We start from the raw sequence: 14,812 nt of genomic DNA on the forward strand, positions 1-14,812 counted from the left end.
ACACTGTTGGTGGGAATGCAAGCTGGTGCAGCCACTCTGGAAAACAGCATGGAGGTTCCTCAAAATGTTGAAAATAGAACTGCCCTATGACCCAGCAATTGCACTATTGGGCATTTACCCTAAAGATACAAATGTAGTGATCCAAAGGGGCACATGCACCCGAATGTTTATAGCAGCAATGTCCACAATAGCCAAACTATGGAAAGAACCTAGATGTCCATCAACAGATGAATGGATCAAGAAGATGTGGTATATATACACAATGGAATACTATGCAGCCATCAAAAGAAATGAAATCTTGCCATTTGCAACAACATGGATGGAACTAGAGCGTATCATGCTTAGCGAAATAAGTCAAGCAGAGAAAGACAACTATCATATGATCTCCCTGATATGAGGAAGTGGTGATGCAACATGGAGGCTTAAGTGGGTAGAAGAAGAATAAATGAAACAAGATGGGATTGGGAGGGAGACAAACCATAAGTGACTCTTAATCTCACAAAACAAACTGAGGGTTGCCGGGGGGAGGGGGTTTGGGAGAAGGGGGTGGGATTATGGACATTGGGGAGGGTATGTGATTTGGTGAGTGCTATGAAGTGTGTAAACCTGGTGATTCACAGACCTGTACCCCTGGGGATAAAAATATATGTTTATAAAAAATAAAAAATTAAAAAAAAAAAAAAAGAAAGAAATTATAGACTAACAAAGGGGGAAATAAGTACTAAGAGCCATAAGCTTCTAGTCAAAAATTCCTGGGCTCCTGGGTGGCTCAGTTGGTTGAGCGACTGCCTTCAGCTCAGGTCACCATTCTGGAGCCCCCAGAGAGTCTGCACTGGGCTCCCTGCTCAGCAGGGGTCTGCTTCTCCTGCTGACCTTCCTCCTCTCATGCTTGCTCACTCTTATTCTATCCCTCTCAAATAAATAAATAAAATCTTTTATTTAAAAAGTACAAAAATTATAGATAAGAAATGCAGGAAAATCAGAACACAGTAAAGTATTTAAAAATAATAGATAAGAGTAATATTCTTATATAAATTGCCTTAGAACTGAATAATACAGAGAAAAATTAATTCAGATTCATTCTTTTAATCACCTCACAAAATTAACTACATAGATTAAAGAATTAGATCATTGTAAAAACTCACAGAAAAGGGTAGCTAAAATAAAAAAGTCTACATTATTCATTCTTGGCTTTGAGGGATGATAACACAAACCAATATCAAATTACTAAGAAAGAATGTAATTTCAAAGTGTACAAAAGCTAGGACAAAATGAAACCAGGTTTTATTTAGGCCTGTTTATGTAATATTTATTGTCAAGTCCTGAATCACACAATTAATTTAAAGGCAATTAAACAGCACATGTCACAGTTAAATAGTCCAGGTCAAAAACATATATGGATTAAGAATCTTGAATTATATTAAATAAACTTTCTAAAGCCAACTTTAATTATACGTTTATATAAGCCATTTTTAACTAAAATTTATTTAGAAATATCATACATTAAGTTAAAATGACAAAGTGATACATAATGCTTTGAAACAACTTTTATGCTAATTTCTTATCTTGGGGTTTCCCAGCAGTTATTAAATACTGAACCCCAACCCCTAGGAGGTAAAGGTCTGTGGAGGAACTCTCAGGGGAGACTTCTGCCCAGAACGAAGGCTGACAGTACAGTCTTCCCCTATCAGTGGGCAAAGTGTGTGAGTGTGTGAGTGTGTGTGTGTGTAAGTGTGTGTGAGTATGTGTGTGAGTGTGTTAAATGAGGAGGCCCCTCTGCTAAAGGCCTTCACCGGGGCCTCAGTTCCATCTCCTCACCTCTATGCACCTGTGACTCTCCGTCACCAAGTAATAATGACCTCGCTGTCCTGACCAACACAGCCAAGGCATCACCTACTCACTCACTGACATCACCTACTTACTCAACACCATCCAGGTGTTGTGCTACCTGTTCAGTTTGGTCTTTGGAGATTTTCCTGCTTTCCTGGAACTTATCTATGCATTTAATTATAGAGGGATTGGTTATACAGTTAAATTTTTGGCTTGCTTCTATTTAACAGCGTTAGAAAATTCATGAGTTGACATCAAACATCATATAATTAGATCCAAACAAAGTCCTATATATAAAATATATAGACTAAAATTTCTCTATGCATTACAACTTATAATATTTTTTAAACTCTAATATCTTGAATTTTTTAAAAAACTATCTTTTATAACCTTCATATTTTATTTCTACATATTTAAGTAAGAAAATATTTCAGGCAGTTCTTTGCAAATGTTTCTCAATAAATAACACTCCAGGCTCAAGTCGTCTATTTTTAATACATAAAAAGCCAAATTAGATAAAATTATTATTCCATTTCCTCTGGTTAGCATTAATTTTGAAGTTCCAGGGCCATCTTAATGTGCAGTACAGAATTTTTAATGAGGCAAATACCTTTACCACAACCCGGTGAGGATTTACGGGGTAGGTCTGCAGAATCATGATTTTTCTCATCATTAGTTTTATGCTCTTTATCCACATTGCACTTAAACCTCAGTGCCCCTTAGATTCATGGTATTTAAATAATCATTCATTATAGCACTAAATGATTAAGAATTTTTAGAAAAGAAAACACACGATGCTCAAAACCGCCACTGTGGTTTGTGAGGTTCACCTGAGCGACCCGCCAGTGAAGTCCTAGAACCACGAGCACACGCCCTGAATCTCCACCAAAACCTGACAATCCCACCAAATACATATTCACAAGCTCTCGAAGTGTTTTAAGGAAAAATACATAAATTTATTGATTTTTTTAAAAATAGAAATAGTAAGAGATATCTTTTTAGAATTGCACTGCAGTAACCCTTCCTAATCTCTAGAAGGTTTGAGAACTATTTGATTAGTAAGTATTAACACTGGCAAAAAACACTCCGCAGAGTCTAGCAGTAGTTCTGCATGGATTATGTCCTTGAAGTTTGCCAAGAAAACTTGGGCTTCAAGACATTCTCTATAAGAAACATGCAATAACAGGAGCACCTGGGTGGCTCAGTGGGTTAAAGCCTCTGCTTTTGGCTCAGGTCATGATCTCGGGGTCCTGAGATTGAGCCCCGCATCGGGCTCTCTGCTCAGCAGGGAGCCTGCTTCCCTTCCTCTCTCTGATTGCCTCTCTGCCCACTTGTGATGTCTGTCTGTCAAATAAATAAATAAAATCTTTAAAAAAGAAAAAAAAAAGAAACATGCAATAAAATTTGCCTTGGTAACTTCTCAAGATATTTAACAGATCAAATTAAATACATGAAAGCAGTTTAAAAACAATAAAACACAAAGCAAGCATGAACCTTCAGTAATAATCTGGCAGCAGGGAAAAAAGATGAGAGGGCCTATTCTATGTAAGAATGAGATGTGGCACATAAGATATTAGGTTAAGAGTATTAACACTATTTTCAAGGTTTACTTTGACTTTTCATCAATTTCTGTCACAATTTTCTATCAACAATTTCTATCATGCTAGTAAACACCAGCATCTGTCTTCCTGCTTCTAAGACACTCCAACGCAGGAGACATGCAAGTCGGGCACTGACAGGCCAGGCCAAGAAGGAAGCTGGGAATGGAGCACTGTGGGCAGAGGAAAGCTCAGCCGCTGAACACATGGCCCTTGAAGGGCACGGCCAGGAAAAGCAAGATGCTCACCCCCTGGCAGGCGGTCAACATCCGGCCAAGCAGGCTGCAGTCAGGCTCCAGCACAGCAAGAGACCGGGAACCACCAGGCTTACCCAAGAGGCAAACACGGTGGTGACTGTGGGGCTCATTCCCAACTGCCAGCTAAAGAACAAGAATAAGGGTGGGGAGATAGGGTTTTGTAAACCAAGCCAAGGATGGTAACGATTCTGTAAAGACTCACTCCATTAATGAAGAGCCTCATTATAATTTAACCTGGAGGTTCTGGACTAAAAGCCTAAACTGTACCAAAACAATGCAAACTCTCATGTCTTTTGTGTTGTGCTTCTAAAATGATTCTAAAAATAACATACCTGCATGATAACCATGGAGAAACCTATAACCAGCCCCCTCCGGAAAGGGGAGCATTGATGCAGTTTTAGATCCTTCCTCTGAAAAATCAATGGGACTTCATTTTTCCTCTGTAAAAACTTTGTCTGCAATAGGCTAAGTATATATATCTGGGAAGACCATGGTAAATAAGGGAAAAAGACACACCTACAAACAACCCCAACAGAACTATAATCCCTACTGCAGGAGGAGGAAGCAGCTCACCACAAAGCAGCCCCACTGGAAAGACTTAAGGAGCCCCAGGAGGTAGCAGCACTTGCAGACCGAGTCCACCAGGAAGTGATATGAGGGCTTCCCAGCAGAACTGCCCAAGGAGACAGAAAGCCATGGAAGCACCTAGAAAGGGCCGCACAAGGCGAGGAGTTCAGTGGGAAACAGCTTGGGGAACAGGGGAGCCTCCTGAAAAACCGGCCTAAAGGACAGATGTGAGCCAATCTCCGGAGTTGTAGATACAGTGTTACAGATGTTAGGCTTCATTTTGTTGGCCGTTAAAAACTATCAAAAGATTTCATGGTGAGTTACAAGATATCATTAAGAAAACAATGCTGGGGGCGCCTGGGTGGCTCAGTGGGTTGAGCCTCTGCCTTCAGCTCAGGTCATGATCCCAGGGTCCTGGGATCGAGCCCCACATCGGGCTCTCTGCTCTGCAGGGAGCCTGCTTCCTCCTCTCTCTCTGCCTGCCTGCCTCTCTGCCTACTTGTGATCTCTGTCAGATAAATAAAGAAAAAATCTTTTTAAAAGAAAGAAAACAATGCCGGAAGACAGCATGGAGGTTCCACTGTACAGGAAGGAAACTGGAAGCAGAAAAGACAGCAGGACAATGGTTTATATAATCCAAGTAAAAAATGATGAAGCCTGAACTAAGGTAATGCCATAGAGAAGAGTAGAACATTCAGAACACTTATTCAGAAATTATTCATAGTTTTTAAGTTATCTAATGCACTAGGTTCTTATTACAATGTAAAGTACTTTATTATATCTCTTCTAAAAAAAAAAAACATTAGTATAATTCAATTCTGGGCACTTAAGAAGGAAACAAAAATTATCAAGAGATCAGAAAAACCTTTTTGATAACTCAAAAAAGCTTTAAAAAACTTTTAAGCCCTTCCCATGTCTGTTTTAAAAATCAAATGCTTATAATAAAAATTAATATTCATTAATTAATGTGTAAAGAGAAACATTAAATATCAAGTAATCCCAACTAAAATATGAAAGTATACAAGTAGTTAAATCTAGCATTCTAAACAACTTCAAATTTCTTCTCTGTGTTCTAAAAAAGATAATAGGAAATGTTTTCTATGAATTAGTCATTTCGGTACTTAATTCTAACTTTTTCTTCTGTTGATACAGCCTTATTTTTTCAGTTTTTGCCTACTGATCTTATTTTTAGATTAAGAATAAAAAGAATAATAAGTTAAAAAAAGAATAAAAAGAATATATATATGTGTGTGTGTGTATCCATATTTCTGACAATTCAGTGCTTTAAAAGTCAATTATTCCAGGGGCGCCTGGGTGGCTCAGTGGGTGAAGCCGCTGCCTTCGGCTCAGGTCATGATCTCAGGGTCCTGGGATCGAGTCCCACATCGGGCTCTCTGCTCAGCAGGGAGCCTGCTTCCTTCTCTCTCTCTCTGCCTGCCTCTCAGTGTACTTGTAATTTCTCTCTGTCAAATAAATAAATAAAATCTTTTAAAAAAAAAAAAAGTCAATTATTCCAAAACAGTAAGAACTTGCCTTTCTAGATAAGAACTACTTTGCTTACCAGCTGTGCAAACCAATAAATTTTTAAGTACTGTAATTGCTAATAACTTCAGTTTTAAAGAAAAGTAGGTATACCACAACTTCAAGTATTTCCTAATGTCAAAACCATCGAACAAGCCAATTGCCTTTATCTGATTATGCAACATTTATTTCTCAAAAGAACAGGCCAAATAAATGGGTTGGTAAAGTAATATACCAAGTTTCAACTATATACTGGGAAATATTTCATAGAGATCTTAAGATTAACATTTCATAATGCTGAATAAATTATTTTATAGACAAATAAATATCTTTAAACACCAAACAGAAGATTTTAATAGTCCAAACTCCAGCCTCACTGTGGACCTGTGAGCATGTGCCATAACGTGCCGTAACCAGGTAAGCAATTTCATTCTAGTCAGCATGAAATTAGACATCAATTTTACTTTCAAATAAAGCTTATTCCAACCAAGGGTAGATAGTTTTCAAGTCCCCCTCAAGAAAAGTTTTGGAAAAAAGACTCTAATTGACAATGATTATTTCCATAAAATTGTTTCATGAATGTTGGGCATAGTAGGGCCAATTTAATTAAGAGTTTAATTACTTTAAAATCTGAATCTGATTATTTTTTATTCCCTCCATACTAAAATTCTTCCTCATTTAACAAAGAGCCCCAAATTGTGAGACTTTAGTTAATAATTTAATCATCATATAAAATAAAGTTTGAAGTTTAGTTACCTATTAAACACAATACCTATGTTTTTTACGACTTACACTGTTACAATAAAAAGCAGTTCCTATTCCAAAAAGGAAATAAATAAAGCTGACTATGTCAACTCCACTATCATTTCTTATATGTAGCTTTGCTATCGCAGGTAAAAAATGATCCTACACAAATCTTCCTGACGTTTCATTATCAACTGCCACGTAGCCCATACATTTAAGCACCTACTCATAAGTGGCGGCTCCTGGTAGGCGAGACCAACAAGATCCTGGGCAACCCCGCAGGGAGTACCGACAGCCCATTTTACAGACACAGACACTGAGACACATGCCTGTAGCCCTGCGTTAGTAAGGAGAAGAGTCAGGCTTTAAGTCAGACAGTCTAAATGCCAAAGCTCACAATTTATCCACTATACTATTATGCAAAGAAAGAGAACATTTGGCGTTAGGGGAGAAATCTCTCATTTTTTGATAGATGGACAGAAAAATGAAAGTGCTATACAACAGTCCAATTCAACGCTCCTACCATCTCGAAGTATACGAGTACCAGTGATATCTTTTAGAAACATAGCTGCTATTTAACAGTAACAGTTACTGTTACTGAAATTATAATTTAGTTCCCTCCAATATGCAATTGTACTAAAAACAGTGACAAAATTAAGATCATTTCATGAACTAAATGATTTTTAACTCAAAATCTTTATAAACTCAAATAATTTTACATGAAACAAATGTTTTCTTTTCCTCAAAGTAATACTTTTATACATCTTTCTCTAAGATCTCACATGGCAAGCTTCAATGAATCACTACAATCACGCCTTTTACAGTAGACTGACAATTCCGAAAAGAACCCTGAGCATATCAACACTGCCAGAATGAAATGTTTTAAAAATAATCATCTTTATCCATGTTGTTTCTATGGAAAACAGGGAAGGCTCCCAAGAGAAAACAGAGGAATTCTATTAATAAATTGCCGAATGATTTTTATTCTTGAAGGTGTTGGGAAAATCAAATTAACACATAACAATAGTTAGTGAGATATGACTCCGTTTTCTGTAATAAACACCAAGATCAAAACGCACCCAAGGTAAACTTCCTTGCAAGTCTCCCAGCAGGAGTTTTCCTTCTTGTACGTGATTTCCTCTCACCCACAAAAACCAGGCCAAATACGCGCATGTGCCGCTAACACTAAGCAGCACTTCCTTATTCATCATGTCCAACAATTTATGGATGATCAGTGGCCAAAACGAGCAAAAATAATGAAAGGATGCAATGAAAGCTCCCTGAGACCGAGCTGGACTTCCTACTCATTTCTGTGTCTCTTTCAGATGCAGGCCTGATACAAATTAGCCACTGGGGGGAAAAAGTCGTCTGGTCATAAAATACAGTACAAGGTCACTTTTATGTAAGTTTGCCAAAAGGGACATAAACCAGGACAATTTCACACTGTGACACAGGATAGAAACATATTAAAACAATCTCTGTTCCTCCTCCATTGTGCTGTCACAGTGCTCAGCTTTATAGGCCTTCCCAGCACCAGCACCGGGCTCTTCGCTTCCACCTGGTCAGTCTAATTAATTAAGAAAGGAAGTTACCTCAAATTCTGTACTTTTTGCTTTTATTATCAAGCACTTCGTTTGAAGTTATAGGAGTTAACCTCTTAATCCTACAGACCGTGTGCTATGTTCTGGACATTTGGGGATGTCTGGATAGCTTGGATAATTGGTCAGGATGTTGCTGTCGCTTATGTTAAATTTTATGCCAAGACTTCAAATCAAAGATAGGCATTAAGGTGAGGCACAATATAAAATTACTCCCAGAAACATCTTTGCTTTGTGAATTAATCTGCCATTGATTATATTTTTTCACTTCCATTAAATTGTTGAATTTCTGCCTCATAACATCTGAACTCAAAGCAAGATGTTAAAATATAATATGAAATAAATATATTCCTAACTCCTACTTCATCTCTGGCCAGAGGTTAGATTTTCAGAGTTTACAAAGCAATCAGCAAACATCTTCTGACATCATCCCACATAATCTAGAGGTCTCTCTGAGGCAGAATGGGAAGAGAAAACCACACAGCTGATTCGAGGTGTGACAGGAACAGCAATGCTGTCGGCCCCGATACCCTGGTACCCCGATACCCTGGTACTCTTGGAGTAACCAAGATTAAAAAAAAGAGGAGAAAGCATCTCCACCACAAAACACAACACCCAGCAGATATAACCTTCTTATCAGAACTGAAACAAACATTAAGATGCAAGCCTGGGATTGGGTTCAAACACACGTGAACATATATAAAGCTGGACGCAATACACAGAGGTAACTACAAAATAATCTAAATGTGATAAATAGTTAAGCACTAACAATAAGAGTTCTAAGCTCAGTTCTTACTTAAAAACTGTCTTGCTTTATCAAACGCATCTCCATCCCCTACCCCAGGAATATCAAGAATGGGAACAGTGAGGAGATGGTCCTGATAAAATAGAAACATGCGCAATGGCAAGGAGAGAGAAGAAAGGCTTGTTTAAGGCCCTTAAAAGGACATGGCTAACCCCCCAGGCCTAAAATGTCCTGTTTGAATTAACATAGTGGTTTAATTAAAAACTAAGTAGAGAATTCTGCTTAATTTGATTTTCAATTCAAGCTCTGCATCCGCCCATGGCTAGTGGCCAATTTCCGCGTCTCGGCACAATATGCAAGGGGCTGTTTTAAAATCGATTGCCCGGGGGACTCAATGAGAGTATGGTGGAGCCATGAGCCATTTAGGGACCCCACCAGACTTAGACATAGTAAAACAGCGCCGGGAGGGTGGTCAAAGGAATAAAAGAGAAATTTAACTTAACCATATTTCAAGTTTGTCATTACTCAAATCATTGTGCTGAATTTACCAATTAGAAGTGTTTTCTAAGCCCTCTTCAATAGCCCTTCAGAACTAGATATGTCTAAAGCCAATGAGCAAAGAGCTTTAAAGGATATACACTTATTTGTGGAGCATAACAAATAGCATGGAGGACATGGGGAGATAGAGAGGAGAAGGGAGCTGAGGGAAATTGGAAGGGGAGGTGAACCATGAGAGACTATGGACTCTGAAAAACAATCTGAGGGGTTTGAAGGGGCGGGTGGGTGGGAGGTCGGGGTACCAGGTGGTGGGTATTATGGAGGGCACGGATTGCATGGAGCACTGGGTGTGGTGCAAAACAATGAATACTGTTACACTGAAAAGAAATAAAAAAATAATAATAATTTAAAAAAAATAAAAAGGATATACACAAAGGAATATACTCTTGCTAGCCAGCTAAGTAAAACATGTCAATGACTGTGATGCATTCACTTCAATGAGGCAACAATTAAAGTCTGGGATACAGTCTACAATATTGTGTAAAGAACTACAGATCTTAACAAACATGATGTAAAATCTACACAAGTCAACTCCTAGGATCATATATTAGGAAAACAATGAAAGGCTTAAACATATACTTTACACATTAAGACTTAACCAAGCAATGTTAATAACCCTTGCAGCTTTCAAATAATTGATTTTAAAACTGAAAAACATAAATTTTTACAATTATGTCATGATTACCTTAATCTTAAAGCTTTCCAAACAATTCTAACAGGGTCTAGAATGCACCTTATCTTCAAGGTGATTTTGCTTCAGTCCATGACATTTCAAAATGGGAAAAATAATCTGTAACCTTAAAATAGCCCAAGATAATATGTGAATAATTAAGAACTGACTGTACTGTATTCAGTTGCTTTCTGGTGATCCCATAGAACATTTACTGGCGAAGTGCATTAAGCTCTAGAATGATGGCACTAATAGCTAACATATCCTGGGCTATGTCTTTTACATGAATATTGTCCTCTCATTTAATCCTTTAAATAATACAGTAAGGTAACAATCATTGCTATACCCATTTTACAGAAAGAAAACGTGAGGTCCAGATGAAAAAACTAGCCCAGGCCGTGAGACTCAAAGGGCAAATTTTCGCCCGTTAGCACCCATCCCTCCCATCTGTCTGCCACAGGCCCCTTCTCCGTGCACAAAGAGCAGAATCATTCTGCCTCTTCTGCCTCCAGGCTACAGCCCCATTTTCCCTTCCCTCCTCTGAAAGCTTTAAAGACCAAGTTCTTTCATTTGGTTCCTACAACTCCCAATCGTTGTCCAATGACAAGTGACAAGTCAGACAAGCGGTAACCAACTCTCGCCAGCTGTCTCCTTGCCCCCCTTTCAATCCTTTGCTGAGCTGGCGAACCGCCTGGCCTGGACAAGCTGACTATACCTCGAACACTTAAGTCCTCTCTGAGATCGTGAAATGGAGCTGGTGATCTTGAAGGATTCAGAGGAGACCAACATAGTCAAAGATGTGCTTAGAAAAGAACACTGTTTTAAGAGTGTATGGACAGACTAGATGTAAAAAAAAAAAGAGAGGAAAGAAGGCTGCACAATTGTAGGTGTGAAGTATCTTCAGTTACCTTCTTGTGTCCCTCCTCAAGCTGCTTCTCCCCTTGGACCTTAGTCTCCACGGGGGAACAAGAGAACAGTGACATATCACTGGGGTTTCTGTCAGGTTTTTTTTTATTCTAGAGATGGTAATTCTGTTCCAGTAAATGTAGCCAAGACCTTCTTCTTTCAAATAATTGATTTTAAGAGCGGTAACCTCTTGTTGGTTTGTTCACAACAAGGGCGGAAACCAATTTGGAGACAAGGAGTCTGTCCACATTACAAACTGTTTTTCTAAAAAATAACCTCTTTAACTAAAAACTAGAATTTTGTAAAGAGTATAAATTAGGTAGAGGCAGCATGTATTCTACTTTCAAATATGAAAATAGAGCTAACACTGAGCTTTACCAATTGTTTTTTGGTAAGATTACACACGAGGTGGAGACAGGACGAAAGAACAATTTGCATATTTAAAGCAAACATCAACACAGCATCGTTGCCGACATATGTTGCAACACTCTGTTTAACGGGAGTAGGTGTGTGATTGATTCAGTACGGTGCTATCTCTAGAAAACAGCGTTTCACATTGTCTGGTACGTGTACTCCCTTCCCTTAGTGACATATGTTTAAACTCCGACATGTGTATTTATCTCTATACTTATATAAAACAGTAGTTGCAAAAATCTTTTTCAAAAATCTTTTGCCAACTCCCTGTTATCTATAGCACAAAATCCAAACTAACTGGCAGAGCATTCAAGGCCTCCCAGATGTGACCCCAACAACATTCCATGAACCCTGATCTCTGACCAATTCTGTTCTATAGCTAAGTGCCAGCCATTCCCTCAATCCAGGCAGAATCTATGCCTTTGCTCAAGCCTGGAATGCCACGCTCCCTCCGGCAAAAGCCTATTCATTCCTTCAAGTCTTAGCTCAAGTGCAGGGGGACCCCTCCCGTGAAGCCTCCCCAGTTTCCTATGCAAATCAAGACTTGACTCCTTCCAGTGCCTCCCATCACAGCGGGCTGCATAAAGTTCATCACACCACATCCCATTTGATTGCAGCTCTTTCTCCTATCTCTGGAAGGCAGGAGCCCTGGCTTTTCATTTCTGTCCCAGCAAGGTCCTATAGTAGCATAATTACTTCCTAGTAGGTGCTTCGTAAAACTCTGTTGAATGAATGAATATCCATCAAAAGCTTTGGCTCTAAAATTATACAGAAATCACTTTCTCAAGTGTCTCCTATGCTGTCACTTCTTGGTATTCATTCTTTCCAGCCCTCTTGAACACAGTACTTTACATCCCATTCTTCCAGAAACCCTGTCTTCTGGCCTCCACAAAACCCCACGCCTTTGCTCCCCTGCTTTCTCACAGGACCTGCTCAGCGCCTCCTTTGCTCCTTCCCCTGCGAGGCCGCCAGAGAGCGGGCCTCCTTTCTGCTCCAGCCCCGCTTGTCCTTGGCCACCTCACCCACTTGGGCAGCCTCCATAAACTCCAGCGTTGACATGTGAAGATCAACCACTCTGGGGTGGTTATAACCACGAGGTTTTAGTACCCGTTCTGGAATTGTACATATGTGGCCCTTAGACAACTTAATAACAGCTAATATATTTGGACCTCAGTTTTCTCCTTATAAAAGGAAGGTCTGCACTACATCCCATTCAGCAAAACTCCTATAATTTCTTCAAGAAGTCTTAAGCAAAGAGCTTTTTAAACTGAAACTACACAATTCTTTCACATTATACAGATGATTTAAATAATTCAGATAAACCATGATAAAAAACAATTCCAGCACATCAAAGCCAGTTTTCTCAATGTCAGGTCTGACTACCAAATACAACCATCCATTCTGATCTCAGGACACTTATTATATATGAAATCAACTCTGACTTTTCAGGTTCAAACTATTCAAGTATGGAGTACTATCTAGAAAGCAAGAAGGTACATCCGCTAAAACAATACCCTATCACCTTTCAGTGACTCTTTCCTGGCATCCTTCAACAAAAGGATGTACTTAAGGTTTAAAATCAGAAGACTTGCAAAATGTGAGACTAAACAATTTCATTGCTAAGTACCTACAAAAAGTTATATGAAATAAAAAGTCATAAAAATTCAGTTTACAGCTTCCCTTGCCACAGGTATTGAGCTGGCATTAGAGTATTGTTCAACAGTAAGACACACAGGCATACCTTCACTTCACATAGCACAATACAAATAGAACTAACAACTAAAAAGGTGTAATGTGTCCATAAATAAACTGTAACTCGGACCTCATTTTTGCCAAAAAGTATTAACTATTTAAATCTTTGTATTATATTCCATATGGTTATATGGTTAACCATTGCTATATGGTTATAGCAAAGACCCCCAACAAGCCATAAACAGGAACATCGTTTGTTTCACTTTAAAATGTTATTTTCAAAGACAGATGAAGTTATTACCACTGATACAGTCTGGACTGATTGTTTAAGATGCTCTTGCAAAGTCTCCTATTAGGCTCACTTTTAACCTCTCACATTCACTAGGATCAGTAACTCACAGTATCTTGAGAATCTGACTATCTACAGGGCATGTTTGATTTTATAATATGCTACTCTCCCAAAAATACGAGATACAAAATAACTTGTACATCAAAATATGGTTTAATATTTTGAGAATTTCATGTCATACTTTACACTAAATGCAAGAGAGCCTACAAAAGGAAGAACGGCTATCTTATCAGCTTTCTTCTCTACAAATACTCCAAGTTTACAGGTACTATTAAAACCTTCAAAGGTCAAAAGATGACTTCCTCCCTATGGAACAAAATCATTCAATATGCAATAGTATTAATATTATTGTCAACATGATTAATATTAATAAGATGTCATTATTACTAATTAAACGTTTTATATTTCAAATGGTTGTTCAAGCCTGTTTTTACTAGTTCAACATGAGTGACATATACTTCTTTTGAAAAATTTAATTTCGGGGCGCCTGGGTGGCTCAGTGGGTTAAGCCGCTGCCTTCGGCTCAGGTCATGATCTCAGGGTCCTGGGATCGAGTCCCGCATCGGGCTCTCTGCTCAGCAGGGAGCCTGCTTCCTTCTCTCTCTGCCTGCCTCTCAGTGTACTTGTAATTTCTCTCTGTCAAATAAATAAATAAAATCTTTAAAAAAAAAAAAATGAAAAATTTAATTCCAAAATATGATTCACTTACCTTTTTCAGGCCAGCAAAACCTTCTGATTCCAGAAAGAAAAAGGCAAAGGGCATCAACACGAATAAACAAAGGTTGGAAAAGAGAGAAGCAAGATTCCACAAGCCTATAGGGAGGTAGCAAAAAAAGAATAAAAAGATTAGAGACAGGCCTTCTCAAAAAAAAATTACTACGCTAAATTATGATATTAGTCAAAGAGCTATACTTTTTAATAATAAAAATAAACATAAACTTGAAGACAGTGCCTAACAAATCACCTAAACTTACAAATGAGAAAATAATTACACATCCAAATTTCTGTAACTTTGTAGCTTGTACCTATTAGGGAAAACCAATGTAGAAACTATAAATATTTTTCTCCATGCCCTAAAACAAATTCACTAAAGATATGACAAATGCAGAGATCCAAGACAGAGTCTCTTTAGATATACTGGCATCTGAATATTTAAATTAGAGCCACTAGCATGAATTGAGCACTTAATAAATGCCAGATACTCTACTAGACATTTTACATGCACAGTATTATTTAATTTAAGCCCAAGCAAAATAAGTCAATCAGAGATAGACAATTATATATCTCCCTGATATGAGGAATTTGAGAGGCAGGGCGGGGGCATCGTGGGTGGGAAAATGAAACAAGATGGGATGGGAGAGGG

At 38.4% G+C, this 14,812-nt stretch overlaps 1 protein-coding gene across 9 annotated transcripts in view; it reads right to left on the bottom strand.

The window, feature by feature from the left end:
- The window catches only part of LMBR1 (limb development membrane protein 1), a 163,327-nt gene that overhangs the window by 82,541 nt on the left and 65,974 nt on the right, over window positions 1-14,812 (bottom strand). For all 9 annotated transcript variants that reach the window (XR_009353058.1, XM_059172390.1, XM_059172385.1 and 6 more), the window contains one exon: window positions 14,159-14,262. Coding sequence is in view for 8 of the 9 variants with exons in the window: in XM_059172390.1 (XP_059028373.1) it covers window positions 14,159-14,262 (104 nt within the window). In the remaining variant the exon portion in view is untranslated. The remainder of the gene's footprint in view (window positions 1-14,158; window positions 14,263-14,812) is intronic.

This window comes from Mustela lutreola, chromosome 4, assembly GCF_030435805.1.
Source record: "Mustela lutreola isolate mMusLut2 chromosome 4, mMusLut2.pri, whole genome shotgun sequence".
Taxonomy (NCBI): Eukaryota; Metazoa; Chordata; class Mammalia; order Carnivora; family Mustelidae; genus Mustela; species Mustela lutreola.